At 39.8% G+C, this 26,453-nt stretch overlaps 1 protein-coding gene across 1 annotated transcript in view; it reads right to left on the bottom strand.

The window, feature by feature from the left end:
• The window catches only part of Raver2 (ribonucleoprotein, PTB-binding 2), a 70,072-nt gene that overhangs the window by 36,697 nt on the left and 6,922 nt on the right, over positions 1 to 26,453 (bottom strand). The window contains exon 3 of the mRNA XM_013020503.1: positions 9,033 to 9,099. Within this exon, the coding sequence (XP_012875957.1) occupies positions 9,033 to 9,099 (67 nt within the window). The remainder of the gene's footprint in view (positions 1 to 9,032; positions 9,100 to 26,453) is intronic.

Here is a 26,453-nt window from a genome sequence, read left to right as displayed (position 1 = left end):
GGAGGCTGAGGATACCAATTTCAAGCCAGCCCAGGCAGACAAATTGGAGAGATTTTTTTTTTTTTTATCTCCAGTTCACTGGGAAGAAGCTGGAAGTGGAAGTGGAAGTGCTAGAATGCCAGTCTTGATTTTAAAAAGCCAAGTAATTGGGGTTGGAGGCATGGCTCAATTGGTAGAGCATTAGCCAATGAGTGAAAGCATTGGTTCTGAGTTTGAGTCCTGGGTCTCAGACCTAAAAAACAAAATAGCCAAGCAAGAGTACAAGGCCCTGAGATCAAGCCTCAGTATCAACATACACATAAAGAAAGAAAGAGAAAGGGAGAGAAAGAGAAAAGGAAAGAAAGACAGAAAAACAGACAGACCGAAAGGAAGGAAGGAAGGAAGGAAGGAAGGAAGGAAGGAAGGAAGGAAGGAAGGGAGGGAGGGAGGGTGGGAGGGAGGGAGGAAGAGAGGGAGGGAGGAGAAAGAAAAACAATACCAAATTAATCCTTTGACAAAATTCAACATCTTTTTATGTTAAAAGCTCTGAGGAAATGAGAAAAAGGAATATACCTCAACACAATTAAGGTTATCTAAGACAAAATCATACTAAATAGAGAAAAAATAAAATCATTTCCTCTTATAGTCAAGAATGACACAAGTGTGTCTATTTTCTCCATGCCTACTGAATTTGGTACTAAAATTCCTAGCCATAGCAATAAGGCAAGAGAAAGAAATAAAAGGGACTCAAGTAGGGAAGGAAGACCTCTAATTATTCTCATTTATAGATGATATGATCCTGTACCTAAAGAATTCTAAAGATTCCACTCTAAAACTCCTAGATCGGTTAAACACCTCCAGCAATATAGCAGGACACAAAGTCAACATACCAAAATCAGTAGCTTCTCTGTATATTGATGGGTTGGAACCTATTTAGAATAATTTCATTCACAATACCCTAAAAAAATACCTAGGAATAAACAACCAATGAAGTAGAAACCCTCTGCAATAAATATTATAAATCCTTGATGAGAGAAACTGAAGAAGACAACAGAAGATAGAAAAGACTTCCCATGTTCATGGATTGGTAGACCCAATACTGTGAAAATGGCAATAATGTCAAAAACAGATACGATCCATAGATATGATGCATTACCTACCAAAATCCCAATGTCATTTTTCATAGAAGTAAAAAAAAAAACAATCCTTAAATTCATATGGAATCACAAAAGATCCCAAACACTCCCCCCCCCCAAAAAAAATAGCCAAAAAACCAAACAAAAAAAAATCCACTGGAAGTATCCTATAGCAGACTCCAAATTACACTGCAGAGCTACAGTAACAAAAACACCCTGGCACCAGCACAAAAACTGATATTAAGACCAATGGAACGGGTCAGATGATCCAGAAATAAATCTATAAACCTACAGGTATCTCATTTTTGACCAATGAGCCCAAAGTATATGTCAGGGGGGAAAAAGCCTTTTCAACAAAGGGTACTTAGGGGCTGGGATGTAGCTCAGTGGCAAAGCGCTTGCCTAGCAAGCGCAACGTCCTGGGTTCGATCCCCAGTACCAAAAAAGAAAAGACAAAAAAAATACAGTTAAAAAAAAAACCTAAACAAAAAAAAACAAAGGGTACTTAGAATGCTGATAACTACACATAGAGGACTAAAACTAGATCCTTGTCTATCACCCAGTATCAGTATCAATTTCAAAGCAGACCCAGGATTTCAAAGTAAAACTTGAAACCTTGAAACTACTATAGAAAGGAATATGGAAAATGCTAGAACACATTGGCATAGGCAGTATTTTCCTGCATAGAATTTCAATAGCTCAAGAAAACAGGAACAAGGAAGGATAAATGGGATGCCATCAGCCTAAAAAGCTTCTACAGGAAGTAGACAATAGAGTGGAAAGACAGCTTACAGAATGGGAAGAAGTCCATATATCTGACCAGGGGTTAACAACTGGATTATAAAAGGAGGTAAAAATACTAAACTCCCAAAGAGTCAACAACCTAATTAATAAATGGGCAAATAGTCGAAATGCAAATAGTCCATAAACAAGTCAAAATGAAACCCCCTTGTAGAACTAATTGATGCTAATTACTTTCTTTTTTTTAAATTTTTTTTTATTTTTTGCCGGCCCTGGGGCTTGAACTCAGCCTGAGCTTCTTTGTGCTCAAGGCTAGTACTCTACCACTTGAGCCACAGCTCCACTTCTGGCTTTTTCTGAATAGTTTATTGGAGATAAGAGTCTCATGGACTTTTCTGCCCAGGATGGCTTTGAGCTGTGATCCTCAGATCTCATCCTGCTGAGTAGCTAGGATTATAGGCATGAACCACTGGCACCTGGCTCTGATGCTAATTTTTAAAAACCCAAAAAGCAAAAACCCATGATAATTACAAAGATCAAAATCAAATATTATATATATTCATATCTGTTAAAATTGAACTTTAGCCATATCAATTTACCTGTTATGTAAGAATATCCTTTTAGAAGGGAAACAGACAGACACAGAGACAGAGAAAGGTTTTCTAAGAAAATCTGAAAGACCCCAATTAAATTAAAAGTAATAACCTAAGGTAATCCACCAATTACAAGTAGTTTCTCTAAAATTTCCTGCCTTCCTGCTCAGTGGAGTTGCCATATTATGACATTTTCTTTACCCAAATTCAATTACAGCAACCTGACAAAATGTTGTACATGGCAAATATGTAAAGCACAAGAGGAGGGAGAATTTAAACAGCTTGGGTAATTCTGCCTGTCATCTCTCTGTCTGCTCAGTCTCTGTGCACACATGGCTCTGAGTGTGAAGCTTGCACTGAACTGAGTGCAATGCCAACATTTAAAGAAACCCCATTTTCACCTAACACAGTCTCTAAATTCAAGGATACCATTGCCAAAGGGAACCACTGCTAGTTCTTCCAACACGGGAGTAAAAAATAGCTTTGCCATCCTGAGTGAGAGAATATCTTTTGGTTTCCAACAACACTTTTAAAAGGCTGGAGTTATTTTGATTTTTTTTCTGATAGTAACATAACATACCACTTATCTCTATTTCTCTATTATTTACAAACAAGCTAAGCATCAGCTCTACATACTGCTCATGTTCCTCTATCAGCCCACACATCCATCAGTTCAGGCTTGAGTTGTGTGTAATTGTTCCTCTTCCCTAGCTCTGCATGCCTGTTGGAGCAGTCCTTCCTTTGCACTTCCTCCCATACTGTCTCCTATCAGGAGGAACTCTTCTTAGGATCCTTCCTGGCAGGCTCATGCATGGTAACACCTGTGTCCTGTAGTCCACTGCTCCCACCCACTGAATCTGTCCTGTCACTCCATACCTCGTTCCAGGGGCAACAAGGTGTGTGTGTGTGTGTGTGTGTGTGTGTGTGTGTGTGTGTGTGTGTGTGTGTGTGTGTGTGTGTGTGTGTCAAACTGACTCCCTGACTGTCCAAACTCAACTCATAATCTTCATCCTATCTCTGAGATAAACAGAGAGATAAAGACAGGAGGAGAGAGAGAGACAGAGAAAGTGGGGGGGGGCATTGCTCAGCACTGCTCATTGGCTTTTATTCTTGATTTTAGAGGTGACATCACACTACAGATATGAGACAGGGCAGTTTCTCCAGGCCCATTTTTTTCTTCATCTTCCACATTAAAAACCAACAACAAAAGCCCTCAAATTCAACTCTTCAGATCGATCTTAAGTCCACCCTCTTCATGTTTAACCTTTTCCCATCATGACAGCAGCAATCTCTCAAAGCCTGAACTGTGTGCTCGATATGACTCTGGATGCAAATGTCTGGTATTCCAGTGCAGCGGCAGCCCAGCTCAGGCAGAGTGTCCTACAGGACAGCCTTAGAGGGCTCTAGCCCGCCCCTCCTCACTGCCACTCACAATTCCCCAACAGTACTGAAGCATCTGCAACTCCCTGGAAACACGTTGTTTTGAGTAACCACACACACTCCTCTGCCTCAGTATTGCAGCTATTTGCCTGACTCTCAAATCCACCCAGAGATGATTGCCTCATGGTCCCCAATGGCCTTCCTTGGTCATTTCTTCGGTTAGAGCTCATCATGCCTTGTTTTCATACACCTATGAACTTTGAACATGGCTGGAGCTGTCACAGGGATAGGCCTATACTGTAATTTATTTGGTTAGCCACCTGCAGCCATACTACAGCGTGACCTCTCTATGGAGCTCATGAATTAGCATCAACTACGTCCCAGTGCAAGCACATGGCAAGCGCTAGATGAATGAATAGAGGTGTGTCTACATATCAACTAAAAGAGTTAAAAGCTAACAATCTCTTCTTTTTCCTGTCCTGTGTATTTGCATTTGCTCAACCCAAATAAGGACTGAAATTAAATCGCAAAATGAAACAAACTTCTATCTCTAGGTAGGAGTTTAGGCAGAGAGAGGCCATTCTCCTTTTTATAACTTCTTCCATTTATTTGCAAGACCATACTTTCTCTAAAGCAGTCATTTTTTTTTCTCATGTTGGCTCTCAGAGATGTGGCTGAGGTCACTTCACAGACAAAAGTTTGTAAGGGAATTTAGGATACAGGCTATTACTTTTTCTTAGGGAAATTTAAGTAATCCACAACTAGTATAAATCACTGATTAATGTGGTCATAAATTATTACTGGGAAAAATTTAATGTAAATATTTATCCCCAATGTATCCTATTTCAGTCAATTATTTCCTCCTATCTACTATAGAAAAGTTCTGATTACAGGACTACAGTTGACTATCTTAATCATTTTTTATAAAACTGCTCATTATGTTTTACAGACACTATCATAATTAACAAACTAGTTATTAATTATCTTTCTTCAGCTACTAAAATCAAATGCACTGAACATATTAATTAACATCATTAATGAATTCTTCTGTTGTGTTATCTGATTGGCTGACATTATGTATCTTTATCTTAATTGTCTCAAGGCCTTGTGCTTACTAGGCAGGTGCTCTACAATTTTGTCCCTACGAGTCCACAAAGGGGACTGCAATCCCTTTTGTGCTTCCTGCATAGCTGAGATTATGGGTATATGTCACCACCCCTGGCTTGTTGATTGGCATAGAGTCTTACTTTCGGTCTACATTGGCCTTGAACTGTGATCCTCTGATCTCTGCCTCCCAAATAGGAAGGGATTATAGTCATGGCCCAACATAACCACCTAAATATACCTTATAATTCACACTTGATAATGACATATTCTTTCAATATTTATATGACTAAAAGCATGTCTATTTCATCCTTATTTCTGAAAAGTATTCCCAATGTGTAAAAAAAATTCAGACTATTTTTCTTTTAGTAAGAAAAGATGTTGCCTGTGGCCTTCTCATCTGTATTCCTTCAAAGAAATCCATGATCATCTTTGTCAATACACATGGTGTGCTTCCTACTAATTTTCTGTTTGTAAGATTTTCTCTGTATCCCTAGTTATAAATTAGCAATGTGTCTTGTAGTTCTTTTCATACTCTTACGGCTGGGGCTGGTAGAACTTTGTTGGTCTCTGGGTTTGGAGTTCATGAGATTTGGAAATTTTTCAATCACTGATTCTTTAAAGTCAGTATCACCTCTCCACCTTCACCTGAAGCTCTCCCATGTAGCAAAATTTATGTCTTACAGTCTCTGTCTTCCCTGTTTTACTTTGGATATCTCATTATCTCTAATTTCGCTAACATTATTCTGCAGTGTCTATTTTGGCATTAATCTTATCCAATGTATTTTTTTTTTTTTTTTGTCGGCCGTGGGACTTGAACTCTGGGCCTGGGCGCTGTCCCTCAGCTCTTCAGCTCAAGGCGAGCGCTCTACCACTTGAGCTACAGCACCACTTCCGGTTTTCTAGTGGTTTATTGGAGATAGGAGTCTCACGGTCTCTCCTGCCCGGGCTGGCTTTGAACCGTGATCCTCAGATCTCAGCCTCCTGAGTAGCTAGGATTACAGGCGTGAGCCACCAGCGCCCGGCTCCAATGTATTTTTCACCTCAGAGAGTCTGGTAGTCTTCACCACCAGAAGTATGATTTTGATAGTTCTTTACATCTCTATTTCTATTTTACATGTTCAGTCTTCATTATAACTTCTTTTATATATGGAGTATAGCTATTAAAACTAGTTTAATGTCCATTTTCATTTATTTATCTGGATCAATTCTAGATCAATTTGATTGGATTTCTTGCCATTATGAGTTATATTTCCTTGCTTTCCTACCAAGGCTGATTTTTGGCGGCGGGGAGGAGTAGTCAGGGAAACTACTAGGTTTCAAACTTAAGAATCTCATGCTTGCTAGGCAGGTGCTTTACCACTTGAGCCACATCCCCAGCTCCTCCCCCACCCACCTTTTTTATGTTTTAGTTAATTTTTAAACAGATTTCTTGTTTTATCCTGGGTGGGGCTTGGATCATAATGCTTTTAATTATGCTCCCTTATAGCTGAGATTACAGACATACGTCACTGCTGTTTTGTTTATTCAGATGGAATCTCACTGACTTATTGTCTGGAAATTTAAATTCCAGTTCAATTTCCAGTTAAAAAGTTAAATTCCAGTCTTCTAGATTTCTGCCTCTTGAGAAGCTTGGGTTACAAGCTTGCACTACCATGCCTGGCACTTGCCTGATGACTTGTTTTTGCTGGATGCCATATGTAAATTTAACCTTGTTTGTATTATTTGTATTTTTGTATTTGTATAAATATTTTTGGGTTTTGTTCTCAGATGTGGTTAGATTACCAGGAAACAGTTTGATCTTGTCTATTTTTTGCTTTTAAGTTTGTAGGTAAAACAGGAGGTAATTTGACTCACTGTCAAAGGCAAAACCTTTGGAATATTCCTCTTGATGCTTCAGGTATTGAGATGTATTATCATAGCTGGTGGGAACAACTGGAACAGAACTCCTGGTTCTATGAGACTTAAAGTCTGTACTCATACTCCTCTTATCACTACCTAGTAATACTGAAATTCTTCACTTGTGGAGAAATAATGTATTAGAAACAGGTTTCACAACACTGAAATACTAGGAATGTTACAAACCCAAATGCCTACCTCAAGGGATAAATTCACACAATTGATTGACATAGTAGTTTAAAACAATGCTGAAGAGTTGTATGTATCAACATGGAAAGATATGAAAGTTAAATGGTAGTTAAATAGAAAAAAAAGAAACTTGCTAAATAAAACACCAAATACCATTCACATAAAGTTAAAAAAAACCCACAGGAAAAATTCCATTAATTGTGTACAGATTTAGTAACAGGTAGGTATTATTCAAGATACTATGGCAAAAACAGTAACAGTAACAACAAAAAGAAAATCAAACCAAAAGCAGCCCCATAATTTCAATATTATTACAATCAAGGTTTTCTTGTTCTTCATAGTAAATGTCTAGTTTGAAGACAAGGCAAGAAAGAGGATTTTTGCTCCTTTCAGCCTAAGACCTGGACTGGAAGAAGTTCAGCCTCTGGAGTAGCTAAGATTACAGTATAACCCAATGAGATTGGGAGGATAGCAGTGTAAGGCCAGCCTGGACAGAAAAGTTGAAGAAGACTTCATCTCAACAAAAGAAGCCAAGTTGGGTAGTATGTGATTATCATCCCAGCTACCACAGAAAGCATGAAATGGGTGTATTTTCCTCTAGGCTTAAGCATGGGTGGTACGCAAGATCCTATCTCAAAAATAACCAGTGCAAAGATGGGCTGTGTGCATGGCTCTGCAGTTAAGCATCTGCATAGCAAGCTTAAGTCACTGAGTTCAAACTCTAGCACTTCCCCAGTGACTGTAGCCAGAGACAGGTGAGCAATGAGTGACAAATGAGTCACTCACCGGCCAGCTCTGAGATGTTTCTCTAAGAAGCACAGATGTCTTCTCCACTCTAATTTTGTTTACCACAAAGCAAATCACATGTCCACTCCTGGGCATAAGGTAAATATTATTTTACCTCATGCCTAGAAGGAAAAGAACAAGAATTTGTGAACAGCTCTACCAATTACCTTGAAATAATACACAGAATGGAAAGTGGGCACCAAATTCATGAGGGAAGAAAGGAGAGTAAGAATGGAATCAGGAGTAGTAGACTTGGGCTGGGAAGATGGCTCAGTGGTAGAGTGCTTGCCTTGCATGCATAAGGCCCTGGGTTTGATTCCTCAGCATCACATAAACAGAAAAAGCCCGAAGTGGCACTGTGGCTCAAGTGGTAGAGCCCTAGCCTTGAGCTGAAGAGCTGAGGGACAGTGCCCAGGCCCAGAATTCAGGCCCCATGACCAAAAAAACAAAAACAAAAACAAAACAGTAGTAGACTGTATACACTGGTTTTATCACTCTTCAGTTTCCTTATTATCTTAAAAAGATGCTTGTAAACATTTACATTTACATATCATGTACACACAAATGTAGTTTTAATCTCACAAAAATAAAAAATACACTGTTCTTATAACCTGACATAGAATTCATTTGCACAATTTAATTTAAAATTTTAACTAATTTCTTAAGTCAAAAATGGTTTATTATGTGAGTTATGGTACTATATAAAGGAATATCAATCTGTCCTGTTTCAATAAAAACTTTCCATTCTTGGCAAATAAAATACATTTTTTTAATGAATACTAAGTAAAACAAAGCAAATTTCCCCATTTGTCCAACTAACAGTCATATCATATAGTCTATTCACAAAGTCCAGTGATATCTTATTAAAACTGAAGCAGACAGAGACTAGAAAGAACATTCAATATAACACAATATTAGAATATTCATCATTAAAATGCACAAGTCTCAGGTGGGACAGAGGCAAAAGCCAGGGGACTGTGGCTCTCACCTAGCTACATAGTAAATTGTGCATCTCTACTAATAGTTATTTTAATGTATATGGTTAAATTTTAAGATACTGACATTACCTTCAGAAAATAAAGTATGTGAACAATACTAAGGTAATTTAATGTCTATGAATTTTATAGATTGGCTTAATAATGAAAAGACAAAGGGTTTGTCTTGTTGTTCTATGACTCTTATATAGAACCAAAATGAATTTAGATGCATGAAACTGGAAACTTACCCGTTCGTTTATTTCTGTCAACATAGCAATACTTCAACTCATAGTCTTTTAATAAATCATGAACTTCCTGAAAGAAATAAAACCATGAACTCAATAAACACCTGAACTCAGTAGGTGAAACAGCTCTATCAGTCTAACATAATGACCATCGTCACCACCACATACATGTGAAAAGGAACTCTTCCACACATCCCTCAGTACTTATCTAAAGACATTGAAGGCTACCATTGGAGGCAAAAGCCTTCCTTTCAAAATGTCCCTTCCAATTCGGTCCCTGCATAGAACCACAGCCTCTGTCTCCTGAGGCACAGGCACTGACTCCCCTGTACCTACTCACTCAGCCTTCATCTGGCCTGCCAGGAAGACACCACCAAAGTCCCCACACGGCCTCAAACGCAGCTCATAGGTAGTGCTTCATGATGCTTTTCTGAAATTTTCCCACAGAATGTGACCTCATTCTCCTTATGTGAACAAGAGATGTAACTTTATACCTCTTACGGAAATTTATTTCAATTTCTGCATACTAGCTATAGAGGTTTTAACAGTTATTCACCTATAAATACTTGTAGCACAAACATGGAGAATAAATATACGTTATATAAATTAGAGATTTTAACTTAGAAAGTTCTAGTTATAAAAACAACTAATAGCCACCAAAGCATACTATACAGTTAAATCTATTTTCCTGTGGCTCCTTACAGTACTTGAGTTGAGGGACTTTATGTATTTAACTACTACCTGTATTACTTTGCATATGGAAGACACTCAAATACATATCAAGGTAAATATAAATTGTGGCCCTAGTTATTTTTTTCACAATCTAGAACAAATACAAAGGAATCAGAGAATCCCTTAAGTGGACATTCTAACCCAATGCCTACTCTATGTAAGTAACTGTAGCTACTGAAGAGGCAGAGATTAGGAGACTTGTGGTCTGGGGCCAGTCTTGGGCAAAAACAAAAGACCTTGTCAAAAAAAAAAAAAAAAAGACTGAAAGCAAACAAGGCTGGAAGCATGGCTCAAGTTTAAAATTCTGGTACCGATAAGTGGGGTAGTACTGGTGGCTCACATTTGTAATCCTAGCTACTCAGGAGGCTGAGGCCTGAGGATCACAGTTTGGGGCAGCCCAAGCAGGAACGTCTGTGAGACTCTTTATCTCTAATTAACCACCAAAAAATTGGAAGTGGCTGGGCGCCGGTGGCTCACACCTATAATCCTAGCAACTCAGGAGGCTGGAATCTAAGATAGTGGTTTGAAGCCAGCCTGGGCAGAAAAGTCCCCATGAGACTCTTATCTCCATAAATTAACCACTGAAACGCCTGAAGTAGTGCTGTGGATCAAGTGTTAGAGCACTACCCTTGAGCACAAAGAGGGTCAGGGACAGCATCCAAGCCCTGAGTTCAAGCCCCAAAACTGACAAGGGGATAAAAAAGAACAAAAAACAAAAAACAACTGATAGTACACTAATCTTGAGCACAAAAGCTCAAGTAGAGTGGCCAGGCTCTGAGTTCAAGCCTCACCACCACGACCACCAAGAACAATAACAACAAAACTCTGGTACTGTCAAAGAATAAAAGAAAAAGAGAATAAGCTAATTATACACAGTTGCTAATATATAAAGTATATAGTATGGTAAGTATACGTAAAAGATTTAATTCCATAATGCTAATTCTTATTACTGTTATGGCTATAATACTTAGTTAGCTGTCAGTTGGAAGTAAGCATTGAACTCTATTTTTTTCATTAAGTCTGGCCAGAAACTTGCTGAGTGAGGACTAAGCCAATCACCGGGGCTCTAGGAGCTTACTGTCCCTGTGCCATACTTTACTTGTTCCTGTGCAGTGGTACACTGTCATTAACAGTTGCCAAAACTCGGTAACTGTTGTTATAGTTACCCAGTTACAACAGTAACTCTTCATAATAAGTAACCATAAGAGCAACCTAGAAATGGAAAACAGGAGGACAGCTGAGAAATATGTTCCCTTTTAATCCAGTAGAAGAGGAAAACGGAAGTGATGAAACAGGCAAAACATAAAGCTGGGTGAAGAAAAGATAATCAGGCTTCATACAAAAGATAATAAAACATTACTTATTTATAAGCTATATGAGAGGTGTTTAAAAATAGCTGGACACAGCAGCCCATACCTGTAATAAAAAAAAAAGTATTAGAGGTAGAAATGTAGAGAATTATAGATCAAGGCCTGTTTGGGCAAAAAGTTGCAGGGACTCCATGTCAACTGATAAAAAGCTGAACACTGTACTACACATCTGTCATCCCAGCTATGCAGGAAATACAAATAGGAGATTTGTGGTCCAGGCCACCCTGGGAAAAAAGGAAGACCCATTCTGAAAAATAACTGAAGAAAAAAGGGAGTTACCTGTATTGCAAAGCATGAGGCAATGAGTTCAAACTCCATTATCACCAAATATATTTATATAGAGAGAAAAAGATATATGTGTGTGTACATACATAAACATATGCATATATATGTATATACACATATATGTATCAATTTTTTTGAAATACTGTTTGTTGGAACACATAGTATAATGATCAATGTACACATTAGTCTATAATTTACTATCATTTACTATCACAATCTTTGTGCTGTATGCTTCAATGTTTTCTTAGATTTATAAAAAGATATACTGTATTCTTCATTAAGAAAAACAACTTCAATTGTGTAACATAGACACTGTGCCAACTTAATACTTTATAGAGAAGGCTTTTTTTGAAGGGATCGAGTATTTTCTTTTGCTTGCACAGAATCTGATCTTTCACTGGTGAACAGCTGTCAAACGCTAGATAAAGAAAACCCGATACTGCTCTTCACATGATCACAGAACTGTAAACAAATGGCATGCTCTCTGCTTGATTGGCTGAGGCAAAGCTTCAAAGCGCCTTAGAAAACATTCACATTTCTAATCATAGCTTTTCTATGCATCAGACAAGGGGTACAGAGCTTGTCAACTGAGAAACCTTACCGCGTCCTGCAAAGAAAAACCTAATTACTTTTCTCTATGCCCTGGTTGTTTTGACCCAGGCAAAAGTGGGTCACCCCTCAATTTGAGCCTTGGTAAGTTGGCCAAATTAAAAACTTAAAACCTGAAAGAGAGTTCTAATAACCATCTGCCAAAATTCTGCTATGCTCTGCCACACAGACCTGAAAGAACTAAAACTACAGCTTCCTACTATGCATCTAGCTTTATATGACGTTTCTAATGAATTATAAATGACTTTTTCCTTTGTAATGCTGGAGATGAAAGCCAGGGCATCATGCACGCTAGACACTCTTCGACTGACCCATACCGTCAGTTCACAATCTTATTTTTAAGCAGAATTTTTGATAGATACACTTCTGTCCTCTGATCAGCAATTTCATTTACAAATTTCTGAGGCCAAGAGTGATTTATCAAAATTGGTATTACTAATTGACATTAGTAAAAGTCTTCTAGATCTGATGAGCTCTCACTCCCTAGTGTTACATGAAAGCCTTTGCTCACATAAAATGCTTTTTGAAGAGACGATAAACTGCTTTTGGCTCAAAGCACCCCAAATCCCACCAAAGTTAGAAGTATTGTTCTAGCTGGTCTGGACTTCTTCCTACATGAAACTTGACCCTTTTTATGCACTAGAACCACACACTGTTTTCTAAGTCACTGACTTGCTTTTGTTTCAATTCTTCTAAGAAAGTCTTTCACAGGTTAACAGTCTACTTTTAAACCCTGAAGGAAACAAATAGAGTGTTAATTTGGGTGATTTGCTAATATGAAAAGATCATCTGTCAAATGAAGTATGGGACATAATATCATAACCACACAGCCAGACAGAAAGCCGAGGACTCCAGGCTTAAGGACACTGACCTGCTCCTTCTGATCCCTGCCTACCTTCCCCTTTCTGTAGGTATTACCCACCCCTAACCCTCCACCCTCCATCACCAAGGAAGGTGTGCTTTTTCTAGTTCTTGTTTTGAGCCTTTGTAAAAATGGTATTTTGCTTTTCTATACCTTGATTTCTATATTGAGTATCATGTTTCTAACATTTGGTTTGTTTCCAGGTTGTTTGCTTCTTAGCTTTTATAAAACTGCATCATGTTCTTGTAAGCACTGCATACAGATCTACTGGTATTATACTCAAGGAGTCTTTATGGAGTGAGGTCCCTGGGCGGCATGCATGCAACTGGCTGGCTTTGTGGAGAAAAGACAATGTTTTTGGCAGGATGAGGTGACATACATGCACCTGCTAATCCACCTCCTTTCCTATAGTTTTAGCAGATAAGAAGTTTTTGTCAACTTCATGGTCTCACTGTGTTCTGAAGTTGTCATCTGTTGACTAACCAGGAAGGGCAGCGTGCTGGCTGACTTTACATGCCTGCTGAGCTGCACTACCCAGGTATTCAATCACAACCAAAGCTGGGTACTTGTGAGAGGCTATTTTGTTCAAATAAGGAAAATTGCCTTTGATAAGGTGTGGACATTCCCCAGTCAGTTGAAGACTGTAACAGCAAATTCTAAGATATCCTGCTAAAGAAATTCTGCTGTAAAGCTACAGCATTCATATCTGCATAAGTTTCCAGGCTACTGCCATGCCCTTTGGACTTAGCAGTGTTCGAGGGGGGGAGAGGGAGAGGGAGGGGGAGAGAGGGAGAGAGGGAAAAGGAGAGCGAGAGCGAGAGGGGGGGGAGAGAGAGAGAGAGAGAGAGAGAGAGAGATCTACTGTTTCTGTGAAAGGAACCTGTGTAGAATAGACATATGTTTATTTGCCATTTACTTGTTCTCCTGGGAAACATTTATGTATCTCTATTGTCTGTTTTTCCATTCTAGTTCTCTTTTTTACTTATGTAAAGATTTTAAAAACAAATTCTGAATACTAGCCCCCTGCCATTAGTAGTATTACAAATGTTATTTCCCTAGTATGTAGTCTGTCATATTTATTTGTGAAACTTTCCAGAGATGGTTCATATTTTTATGAAGTCATATGTATCAATTTTTTGCCATAAAATTTGTGGGTTTTTTTTTTGTCAGTTGTGGAGCTTGAACTCTGGGCCTGGGCGCAGTCCCTCAGCTCTTCAGCTCAAGGGGAGCATTCTACCCCTTGGGCCACAACACCACTTTTGGTTTTCTGGTGGTTTACTGGAGACAAGCGTCTCACGGACTTTCCTGCCAAGACTGGCTTTGAACCACAATTCTCAGTTCTCAGACTCCTGAGTAGCCAGAATTACAGGCATGAGCTACCAGCACCCAGCTGGGTTTATGTCTTTCTTTTGTAATATATATATATTTTTTTATTGTAAAGACACTGTACAGACCGGTACCAGTTACATGAATAAGGTAATGAGTCCCTTTCCTATCAAGCATTGTTACCCCCTCCTTTTTTTTCCCCTACCATCCTTTCCCTCCCCACCTCCTCAACTCCTCCCACTCCCCCCCCCAAGTTGTAAAGTTCATTTTCAACATAGTATCTTGTACATCTCATTGTTACAATGGGTCAATCTGTATCCTTATTTCAGCATTTTGTTATTTCCCTTCCCCTCTTCAAATTAGAAAAATGTATATATAAGATGTAGGGCACCAGAATCAACTACAGTGAAAACAGGGGTTACACCACGGGGGAAGAACATACAAAAGAAACAAAAAAAATCACATAGTACATTATAAGTACATTAAAAACAACAGCAAGAAAGATAAAACCTTGTGCCCCTATCTTGTGGCTCATTTCACTTAGCATCATCTTATATGGTCATATGTACATAGCTTTTGACCTTTTCTGCTTGTCCTAGACTTACACTAACTATTGCAGATAAGGGAAACCATGGGACCTATGTTTCTTTGGGCCTGGCTTACTTCACTTAATATAATTTTTTCCAAGCCTTTCCATTTCCTAAATGGGGCGATGTCATTCTTTCTGATGAAGACATAGAATTCCATTACACACACATACACACACACACCACATGTGTGTGTATATTTGTATGTATGTGTGCATATGTGTGTATACACACACACTTATGTATATATATAGATAGATATACATATACATATACACTACATTTTCTTGATCCATTCATCTACTAAGGGGCACCTAGGTTGGTTCCCTATCTTAGCTATGGTGAATAATGCTGTGATAAGCATAGTTGTGCTGGTAGCTTTAGTATGGCCTTGTTTGTGATTGTTTGAATAAATGCCCAAACGTGGGATTGCTGGGTCATAGGGGAGCTCTATGTGGAGTCTTTTGAGGAACCTCCATACAGCTTTCCAAAGTGGTTAAACAAGTTTATACTCCCACCAATAATGCACATCCCCTCCAGCATCTGTTGTTATTAGATTTCTTGATTATAGCCATTCTAACTGGGGTGAGGTGGAATCTCAATGTTGTTTTGATTTGCATTTCTTTTATGGCTAGAGACGTTGAGCATTTCTTCATGTGTCTATTGGCCATTCTTACTTCCTCTTCAGAGAAATTTCTCTTTAAGTCTTTAGCCCACTTATGAATCGGGTGGTTGTTTCTCTGAGGATTTGTTTTGGGGGATTTAATTTTTTGAGTTCCAGGTATATTTTAGATATGAGACCCTTGTCCATTGTATGGCTAGTGGAGATCTCTCAATCCATGGGCTTTCTATTGAGCTTTCTAGCTATGTTCTGGGTTTATGTCTTAAGAAATCCTTTCCTCACCAAAAAATGTGTTGCCTAAATCTCTTATTTGCTAATAGAGTGAAGTTTTCTTCATTTTAGTTCTAAGTCAGTTTGGAAGAAAGAAATCTTTATTTACCTAAGTTCATAAATGCATTATTGTTTCTTGAAGAAAGCTGTCATGTGTGTGTGTCTGTGTCTGTGTGTCTGTGTGTCAGTATGAACAAGACCTTGGCATTGTCCCTTAAATTTGTCACTCAAAACTCATGCTCTACTACTTGAGCCACAACTCCTTTCTGGGTTTTTCCTGGTGGTTAATTGGAGATGAGACTCACAGACATTTTTGCCTAGGCTGTCTTCAAAACCCAAGTTTCATCCTCAAATCTCATCCTCCTGAGTAGCTTGGATTACAGATGTGAGCCCCCAGTTCCCAGGAGGAAGGATGTCTTAGGCCAGGGATGGTGGCTCATGCCTGAAATCTTAGGTATTCAGGAGACTGAGATCTGAGGATCACGGTTTGAAGCCAGCCTGGGCAGAAAAGTCCAGGAGATTTTTTTATCTCCAGTAACTACTCAGAAAAAGCCAGAAGTGCAGTAGGGTCCTAGCCTTGAGCACAAAGAGGCTCAGGGACAGTGCCCAGACCCTGAGTTTAAGCCCCAGGACCAGCAAAAAAGAAAGAAAAAAAATCACACAAATAATAAACACCATTAACACTTACACTACAATTCATCTTTAAAGAATTTGTCTAAATTCCTCTAGGTACATCAATTTCCTAACATCTTTCCTTTATTAGAGAACCATTCACTGCTGAATGAATGGCTGTATTACACATGGACAAACTGAACATTTGGTCCATTGGTCTACTTGTGTAGTCCTTTTTAGTAGTATTGCATGGTATAAATTGTTATAGCTTAGTGGAGCACCAGTGACTCATGCCTACATCCCTAGCTACTCAGGAGGCTGAGATCTAAGGATCACAGCCAGCCAGGGCAGAAAAGTCCCTATGAAACTCTTATCTCCAATAAACTACTCAAAAAAGCTGGACATGGCACTGTGGCTCAAGTGATAGTGTGGTAGCCTTGAACACAAAGAGGATCAAGGACAGCGACCAAACCCTGAGTTCAAGCCCCAGCACCAAGTAATAATAATAATAATTGTTACAGCTTAGAGAAAATTTTGAATCTGGTAGTGTAAATCCATTTGGGGGGGATTATTTGAAGCCCTCTACCTTTTCTGCATAGATTTTTAGAATCAGTATATCAGTTCCCATGAGCAAAACCTGCTAGGACTTTGAGTGGCTTATGCTAAAGTATGGGTCTGTCTTAAAGGCCTGGCCCCAGCTGGAGTATGCAGTTTGAAGCCAGCCCAAGTAGACAAATCCATGAGACTCTTTCCTCTAAGTAACCAGCAAAATGCCAGAACTGGAGGCATGCTCAAGCAATAGAGCACCAGTAGAGAGCACAAATTCTGAGAGTGGTCCAGAGTTCAAGCCTTAGTATCAGCACTAAATAAATACAAGGAGGGAGGTGGGATGGGAGGGGAAGGAGAACCCTTTCCTTAAATGTCTGAAGAAATTAATGACTTGTTTCCTAGACTGGTGACTGTGGAAAATAGTATATTTAGAAAAGGGAGACTCGGTAAGCATCACCTTATCCAAATAACTAAGGTCAGTATCCCAGTGCTAAGTCCTGTTGGTGTCAGAATCACAGTGGGGTCAGATGGGTACTTTGAGGCATTCTCCCCCAAAACCATAGCACCAATCTTATCATGAAGGAGAAAAAAAGTCCTATAAATCAAACCAAGGACCACTGTAGAATATACCTGATCTTTGATCCTAGTCATGAATGAAAGAAAGGCTGAGAAACTGTCTGAGAGGGAGACAAAGGGAACAAGATAATAACTGAATAAAGTATCATGTATTAGATCCTGGTACAAAAAAGAACCTAAGTGAAAAGACTAATGAAATCCAAATAAAAGCTTGTGGTTTAGTTAATAGTAGTAAGACAACATCAATGTGACAGTTTTGAACAAAATATATTAATTATGCAAGCTATAACATTACAAGAAACTGGGTAGGTAATACACGATAAGTGTATGTTTGATCTTTGAAACTTTTTGTGAAGCTAAACCCCTTTCCAAAATAAAAAGCTTATTTGAAAAGAGGACACAGGGCCATTAGAAGCAGCTCTTCCTGCCCAGATCTAAAACAATGGAGGCATCAATGTGAGAATAGTGACAACTGTGGTCCCCCATGATCACCACAAGAGCTGAGAAACAACCCTCACCTACTGTAGTCACAGCCGTCATAATGCTGTAGCACAATGCATTACACATGTTCATGGTAATGCTAGGGTAAATATGCCTGCATCTCTACACAAAAGTGTAGCATATGTAATTTTGTATGGCCCTTGATATTTGCTAATAATAGCAAATAACTATGTTACTGCTAACATAGTTATTTAGTTACTGCACTTTTAATCATTCTTTGCACTTATAAAAAGGGGTTACTGGTGTGTGTTACCTAGGTGTGTTATGCCAGCAACAGCCTCAGTCATCTTGTGTCCTCTGTCTCTTTGTCTCATCAAGAAGCCACCGCCCAGGTCTGTGTGAGGGCACCGCTTGATCCTCCCAGACCTCCGTATCGCCTAAACATCCCTCACAACATAACGCTCAAGTGGTAAAGTGTCAGCCTTGAGCAAAGAAGCCAAATGAGAGCATGAAGCCCCGAGTTCAATTCCAATACTGGCACAAAAATAAAACAAACAAAAACTACCTCTGTCAAGAAGTGGCAATGGCTGTCTTCAAGGTGACCACATCCTAGCTGTGTGTTCAAAGAGTTCAGGGAAAGAAAAATTCTCTGAGCTGTACTGACCATGCCTGGTATATCTGAAATGCTTTCAAAAGTTAAAGCTTCCCAAATGGAAAAGACAATGGGATGGAGGGGGGGAGGGGCGAAGTCACACTACTCAATGTATATATGTAAAAATTAAAGTAAGAAACTTGATGTGACTGAGAAGGGGGGGGGGGAGAATGGTGGAAAGGTGCCTCTGATCAAGATGTACATGGTGGGTGGTAAGCCTTTACTATAACCATCTAAAGACTAAATTGCTTTAAAACTCAAAGCTTTCAAGATTCACATGCTCTTGTTTACAGCAAGTACTTTTAGTTCAGGTTGCAAAAAAGAACCTTAACAAGTCAGGGAAGTGGAGACCAATTTGGAATCCAAGAAAGTGGCTAAACTGGTAGGATAACCGAAGTTCTAAAGTTCAGAAAAGAAAGGCAAGCTGATGACTAAGAGCACCTCTCACCCATTGTGGGCAGAAGGAGCCGGTACGATGGAGTATGGGTAGGGAGAGTAGTGTGGGGGTAGGGTGGGTAGAGTGGGTAGGGTTGGACAGAGTGAAGGTAGGTGGGTAGATGTGAGTAGGGACAATAGAGTCGGGCAGGATAGGGTGGATAGAGTTCGGGTAGGGAGGTGAGAATGGAACAGAAATAAAGATTTCAAAGGAAGCTTCAAATACCCAAAGAAAATGGGCAGTCCCAGGGCAGAGGGAATTAGGTTCACAAAGTAAAGGTAGTTATGGTGAATAAAAACAACACAAAGGGGTAAACAAAAGGAGGAGGCCGCAATGCTTGGTAAGAAATGTACGCATTATCCTGCCCATGTAATTGTAACCCCTCTGTACAGTATCTTCACAAATAAAATAAAAAAAAAACCACAAAGCACAATGTGACTGGCTAAGCTTTGGAGGTGAGAGAAACTTTTTTTTCCAAGAAATAGTGTGAAGAAAACCAGATAGCACAATGGATACTGTTCTTAATGTTTTAAAGGGAAACATCCTTTAAATGAAATATTACACTGTAACTCTTTGAAAATCGGTTTTGTTTGCTTAGAGCTTTGGAGCTCTGATTTTGTCTCTATTGTTCCTTGCTTAGAATACTGAGAACATGGTGTTTATCAGGATGTCTTTCCCTGCACTTGTTCTGCTACTGCTCTCAGCAATGTTCTTCTGTAAGGTTTCAGCCTAACACTTTCACCTAAAAGCTAATTCCTAAGTAACTTATTTGTGTGTTTGAGTCAGGGGCTCCCAATATAACCCAGGCTGGCCTTGAACTCATGATCCTGAGTCAAGCACTACCTGCCAGACCCAGAACTTGAAGGGTCAGTCTTCAATTCCTGTGTGCCAAGAAACAATGTATCTTGGAAACTAAGGCATCTAGTTTATACTACTGTCTAGATGGAGCATCATCCACATGTGCAAAAGTTTCTTATGAAAACTTCTCTCAAGAAGCAGCTTTGAGGGCCAGGGTACTGTGGCTCATCTTTATAATCCCAGTTCCTCAGGAGGTTGACATTGAGAGAACTGTAGGGGTCAGCAAGAGCAAAAGTTAGCAAGATCTCCCTTTCAACAAATAATCTGGGTGGAGAGGCAGCCATCTGTTATCCCAGCTTCACTAGAGGCCATAGGTAGGAGAGTCAAGTCAAGGTCCCAGGTTAGTCCAGGGAAGAACACAAGACTCTATCTGGAAAAAAAAAAACAAACAAATAATAATACATAACAAGCAAGTGGTACCATACTTGCTTACCAAGTGCAAGCTTCTGAGTTCAAATGCCAGGTACCCCCTCCCAACACACACACACACACACACACACACACACACACACACACAAACACACAGCTTTGAAACTTTGAGGTTGACTGCTATAATCTTTGCAGTCAAGAGACTGAGACAGATTTCAAATAGAGAGCCAGCCTCAGCTACCTATGAGCCTTTCAGTATAATAATTTCTTTAAAAAAAAAAAAAAAGCAGTGCTTTGGATCTGCTCATGTGGTCTACACTCATGATGTCCTGAAGTAGTAATCAGAATTCCATTGTCCTGAAAGAGCGCTTTTCAACCCAGGGTCTGTGATGCTCTAGTGAGATCTGCAAAGGATACCAAACTCTTGAACTTATGTGCAGATTTTGGTGTGCCTATAAATACTAGCACTTTTCTGGTGAGAGGTTTAAGAGCGCCCAAGGCTACAGACAGTTAGCTGACTGATTGTAGGTGAATGGATGATCTCAAAGCCGAAAACTAACACAGGCTTACACTGCAAAAAGTATTCATCCACAAAGCAGTGCTGAGAGCCTGCCACCCATCAGGCGTATGAACAGAAGAGCAGCCCTTCAGAACAAAGTAGATGTTCCTCATCTCTCTTGGAACCACATGTCAGGTTCTAGTTTAAACACTAGTGACACAAAGGTAAACAGGACATGGCCTCTGCCCTTTCATCACTTAACACTACAGCATGCGCAGGGAGGAACTGCAGGTATAACGCAGCATGAGATAAGAACCTGAGCTTTGAAATCACACACACATTAGTTCTCTACCACTAATTAGCCAAATGATCCTTGAAATGTGTCAACGTTAATTTTTAAGTTTCTGCTTCCCTATGAATAAAGTGGGAGTAAGAAACTCTGATTATACAGCTTTAATGAGAATTAAATATACAGAAAGCTCTAAGTACAACGCTTGACAAAAAAACTAAGATTATGATGATGATGATTAGAGTAAGAGCAGCATGAGTGTAGCTGGGTGGCAGAGGGGCTAGCCTACTTGGGCCTTGGGTCTCTAGCAGCACAGGAGCATAGATACAAGGTTTCCCAATGCCTATGTACTCCAAACCTACTTATAAGGGGAGGGCAGCAGCAGGGCAAAGGCCTAGCACAATCCTTCTAAAGGGTGTTCTGGCACCTGCCTGCCAATGCCCATACCTCTTGCCATCCCCAGTTCCAAACAGAGGTGCAGGGGCTGGGAAGGTGGCTCAGTGGTAGAGCGCTTGCCTTGCATGCATGAGGCCCTGGGTTCGATTCCTCAGCACCACACAAGCAGAAAAAGCTGGAAGTAGCGCTGTGGCTCAAGTGGTAGAGTGCTAGCCTTGAGCTGAAGAGCTGAGGGACAGCGCCCAGGCCTAGTGTTCAGGCCCCACGACCGGATGCAAAAAAACAAAAAAAAACCCTAGTGATTTGCAAGATCTTACACTGTAAGTCAGAGAAGAAAACAGTACAGGTTCTATGTTGCTGGGTAGATGCTGGGTCAAGAATTTAAAATTTTAAGGAAATATTTTATATAGTCAATATTACTAAGACATTTACAACACAGAAACTTAATGAAGAGGACACCTTATAGTATAGTATAGTATAAGGTGTTTCAAATGTGCTGCAATGCACTCTTAAACAAAAATGTTCTACCTTCCTTCCAATACTGAGAGTACATATTTATCTCTTTTGTTCTATTAAAAAAGAGTCCCAATATACAAAAACCAGGATGTTCTCAAACTCTTAGCCCTCCTACCTCTACTTCCTGAGCCCAAGGATTACAGGTATGAGCCACCATGCCCAGTGGTTATATATTTTTGCTACAGTCCTTTATTACCTAGGATACATAAGACCTGACTTAAATGAGACAATAAGGGAACCAGGGGCTTGGGTAGACAAGTTCCAGAGGCGGCTAAGCTGAATAGGCTGTAACTCCAGCCAGCTTCTCACAGTCACCCCCACCCCAGCCAGTCCTCTTTTGGGTGCTTGCTGCAGCCAGGGCTGTGTGTGTTTGCATTCATATCCGGGGGGGGGGGATCATTTATCTTAGCAACCAAACAAAATTCCTGGGCGTCTCTGTTCTATATTACCCTAGGCTGCACAATTCCTGTGGCCTGGGCACCACCACGCGCTGACTGGCTCAGGGCCAGTACTGCCCATTTTTAAACCAACTCCTCAGGCAAACAGAGAGGAAAAGTCACCCAAATCATAGAGGTGCTAAATAACCAGGGAAGGTAAGTCCTCAGGGAAAATGGGTTGCTATTAAGAAAGGCAGAGGAAGAAAGGAGATTGGGTGGGTGACACTATCTGGGTGCCAGCAAGAAAGAGATGGCATATTGAAAACCAAGTCATCAGAGAGACAGCTCAAAGTTTAAATCCACTGGCTACCCACAATTCCCTTTAGCTCATGGGCTTAAGGAGACAAGGGGAGCGGTTCGATAACCCAGAAGAGCTTAGTGGAACAGAGCTTAATGGATGGAACTTTGACCTTTGACAAAGGAAGCAGTAAGCCTGCAGAGGGGAGCTGGGTGGACACAACTCCAGTCTCACTCTCTAACTGCTGATCTCCATGGTGACTCTGGCCAAAGCCAACCAGGGGAGAAGACTTGGGATAGTGATAGGGACCCCTTTTCACAGCAAGTCTTCCATCAGACTCAATTTCATTTAATGCATCCCTAATCTTCTGAGTCTGATTTAAGAATTAATTCCCTTTAATTCCTTCTTCCTTGAGTTCTGTTGTGACATGGGTATGCCTACCAAGGCCAGGAAGCCGGAGGGAGTCTGGGTTTCCACAAAGCTGATTAGATGCTGGTCACCTGTGATTAGTGTAATCTTACTTTCAGAAGCAATCATAATTTCAATAGACATTAGAATGCTAACCTGCAAAAACTAAACACCACCATATTCTTTCTATGGAAAAGAGGTTACAACTCTAAAGACTCATTTCTATGTTGAGTCCACTCATTAGCTGAAAAAAACAGTGTGTGGATTGTGTGAGCCTTCTTGGGCCTGGAATTAATGCACAGCATTGTGATGCTAACCACAAAGTACTCTACTGCTTCTAGAATGGAGGGAGCACATCCACAACACTTTTCTGGAAATCTTGCCAAGACTACAACTTAGGAAGGCAGTAGTGCATTTCTCCAGCAGCTACCAAAGTCCTTATTACTTTAGAAATAGGATAATGAGCCAGGTGCTGGTGGCTCACACTTAGCTACTCAGGAAGCTGAGATCTGAGGATCTTGGTTCAAAGCCAGCCTGGGCAGGAAAGTCCTTGAGACTCTTATCTCCAATTAACCACCAGAAAACCAGAAGTGGCATGCTGTGGCATGCTGTGGCTCAAGTGGTAGAGCAAGCCCTGAGCTGAATTGCTGAGGGACAGCACCCAGACCCAGAGTTCAAGCCCCATGACCAATTAAAGAAAGAAATAGGATAACGAGATGCATAAACAGGCAGAATCCATAATTCAATTCTGCTTAATTACATTAGAAATGAAAATGTACTAGACAACTGTTAAGAAACATACCTATACTAACTTTTGGAAACGCAGTAGTGGCATACCTTTTTGTATTTTTGGAAGTACAATGTATTCTTGAAGAAACAATAATCTCAAAATGAGAAAACATCTTAATACTGTCAGGAAAGTGTAGTAAATAATAGTTCTATTTTTCAAAGAAGCCATAATTATTGAATAAATTGTTAAGGAAAACAAGCAAAAGAAAATAATCCCAAGTATTCAGTAGCAGAAGAGCAAGAGGATCAGTCTGAGGTATAAAGTTATTGAGACTTCATCTTAACTAACAAGCCAGTCATGCTGGTGTCTACTTCTCATCCCAGCTACATTGGAGGCCATAGGTAGGATGACTCTACCTGAAAATAACTAAAAACAAGACAAACTAAATAAAGAAAATGCAAATCAAGACAACCCTGAGATACCATCTTATCCCAGGTAGACTGGCCAATATTCTGAATTCTGACAACAACAAAGGCTGGCAGGGATGTGGAGATAAAGGAACCCTACTGCGCTGCTTGTGGGAATGTAAACTAGTACAACCATTCTGGAAAGCAGTCTGGATGTTCCTCAAAAAAACTAAACATAGACCGTCCCTACAACCCAACCATAGCACACCTAAGCATATCTACTCTGAGCATCATAAGCCAAGATGTGACAAGGACACCTGCACATCCATGTTCACTGCCACACTATTCACAATAGTCAAGATATGGAAACAACCCAGATGCCCCACAATAGACGAATGGATCCAAAAACTGTGGCACCTACGTAAGGAATTTTAAACAGCCATTAGAAAGAATAATGTCATTAGCATGGAAATAGATGGAACTAGAACAAATCATGTTATGTGAGGTAAGCCAAGACCAGAGAGACAAATGGCGCATGTTCTCCTTGATCTACGGAAGTTAGATTTAAAACACAACAGGATATGACAAATTATACAGGATTCTAGACACTCATAGGGAGACCAAAAGAGGATAGTTTCAGGAGAGAATCACAAAGGCCAATACCTAAGTGCCTCTTCATATGTATATAAAATAATATACATACTGAAACAAACTCCAAAGATAAGGAGTCTTTTTGTTTTCTGATGATTCTGTCTTCCTTACCTTATATATAGTGTATACATGTGCACATCTCAGGGGAGGTGGGGGAGGGCTCAGAATCAGTGGAAAACGGGTGAAAAAGTAGAGTAGTGAAGCCTATTGGCTGCACTGGACATGGATGAAAGTGAAGCACGCAATTTGTGGGCAGAGATGGGAAGGAGGGAATGGGAGAGAAGGAGGGAACAGATGCACTATGCAAATGGAAGGAAATGGACTTATTACCTAATGTGTTAAGGTAACCCACTGCATATCATCTCTAAAACAACAATAAAATAATTTTTTTAAAAAAGGACTGAGTGTCAGCAAGCTCAAGGCCCTAAGCTAAAACTCAAAAAGAAAAAAGTGTATTTTTAGTATACCACAGTTGGAGTACACAAAATATATGCAAAATTATCATATACTTTGTGATTTTAGTTTTTAAAAAACAAACAATAAGTAGCTTTTAAAGATAAGCTCAATCAGAGTTCCCTGTATTTGGTGGGTTTTGAGTCTAAAAAGTGCTTAGTTGATGATATTCTATTTCAAATGGATCTCTGTTAAGTAATCATCAAGATTCTCATCACCCTGAAATAGAAGTTTCTAGTATTCACATGGAGAGGAGACCATGCTTTCTTTCCTCTGCTGCTGGTCCTGGATGCTAGATCTCAGCACTCACAATCAGGTCTCTCAGGATTTCAAGGAAATAACACAACAAAACAGCCATGAACACACATAAGCCCTGTGATAATCACTGCATGCACACAGGAAGTAAATGCCCATTCCCCGACCACCCCTTTCCCCCGACCCCCGTCTGAAACTCTAACAACAGTGATTCTGGAAGAGAAGCAAGTTAGAATACAGACAGTTTATAGAAGTGCAACAACAAACAGATTAAGAAAGGGTGCCTTGTACCCTAAGTACCTAATACTTTAACCAAAATTCTAGACTCAAAGTTACAAAAGACTGCACATATCACAGACACAGACACACACACACACACATGCATGCATGCACACAACTATTCTAACTAGTGTTCACAACACTAGTTTTTCTTAGAAAGTATTTGCTTCACATATAAGTTTAGATGTTATCACTCTAAATAGTTACATTCTAAAATGCAAACATTGAAAGACATAACTATACATATGTTCAATCCACAGTAGCATTTAGAGTCTGGCAATCCAGGTAGCCTGATGCAGCTAGACTATAATCTAGTGCAGGACAGGTAGGAAATGTGGCTGCCCCCTTCCCAAAAGCCCAGAGGCCTTAAATGCCCATCCCATAATGCCCTGCTTTCCATGCTCTTGTCTGAGGACCTCTGGCATCACAGGAGTGTGGAATTCATAGGAGGAATATGGTACATCTTGCCTGTGGATGAAGTTGATGGAAAGAAATACAATTCCGTACTCCTGGTGTAATACAAAATGTGTATGAGCTTTTCAAACAGACAGCAAACTTCATGGCAACCTCACTCTTATATGAGTCGAATTCAGACCCACTATTTCTTTTTGTTTTTCTTTTTTTTTTAATTGTGAAAATACTGTACAGAGGGGTTACAATTACATGGGCAAGATAATGAGTACATTTCTTATCAAGCATTGTAGCCTCCT

The sequence above is a fragment of the Dipodomys ordii genome, unplaced genomic scaffold, assembly GCF_000151885.1.
Source record: "Dipodomys ordii isolate 6190 unplaced genomic scaffold, Dord_2.0 Scaffold51, whole genome shotgun sequence".
NCBI classification, from domain to species: domain Eukaryota; kingdom Metazoa; phylum Chordata; class Mammalia; order Rodentia; family Heteromyidae; genus Dipodomys; species Dipodomys ordii.
Note: the sequence above shows the minus strand (reverse complement) of the source record. Positions and strands in the feature narration are given on the sequence as shown.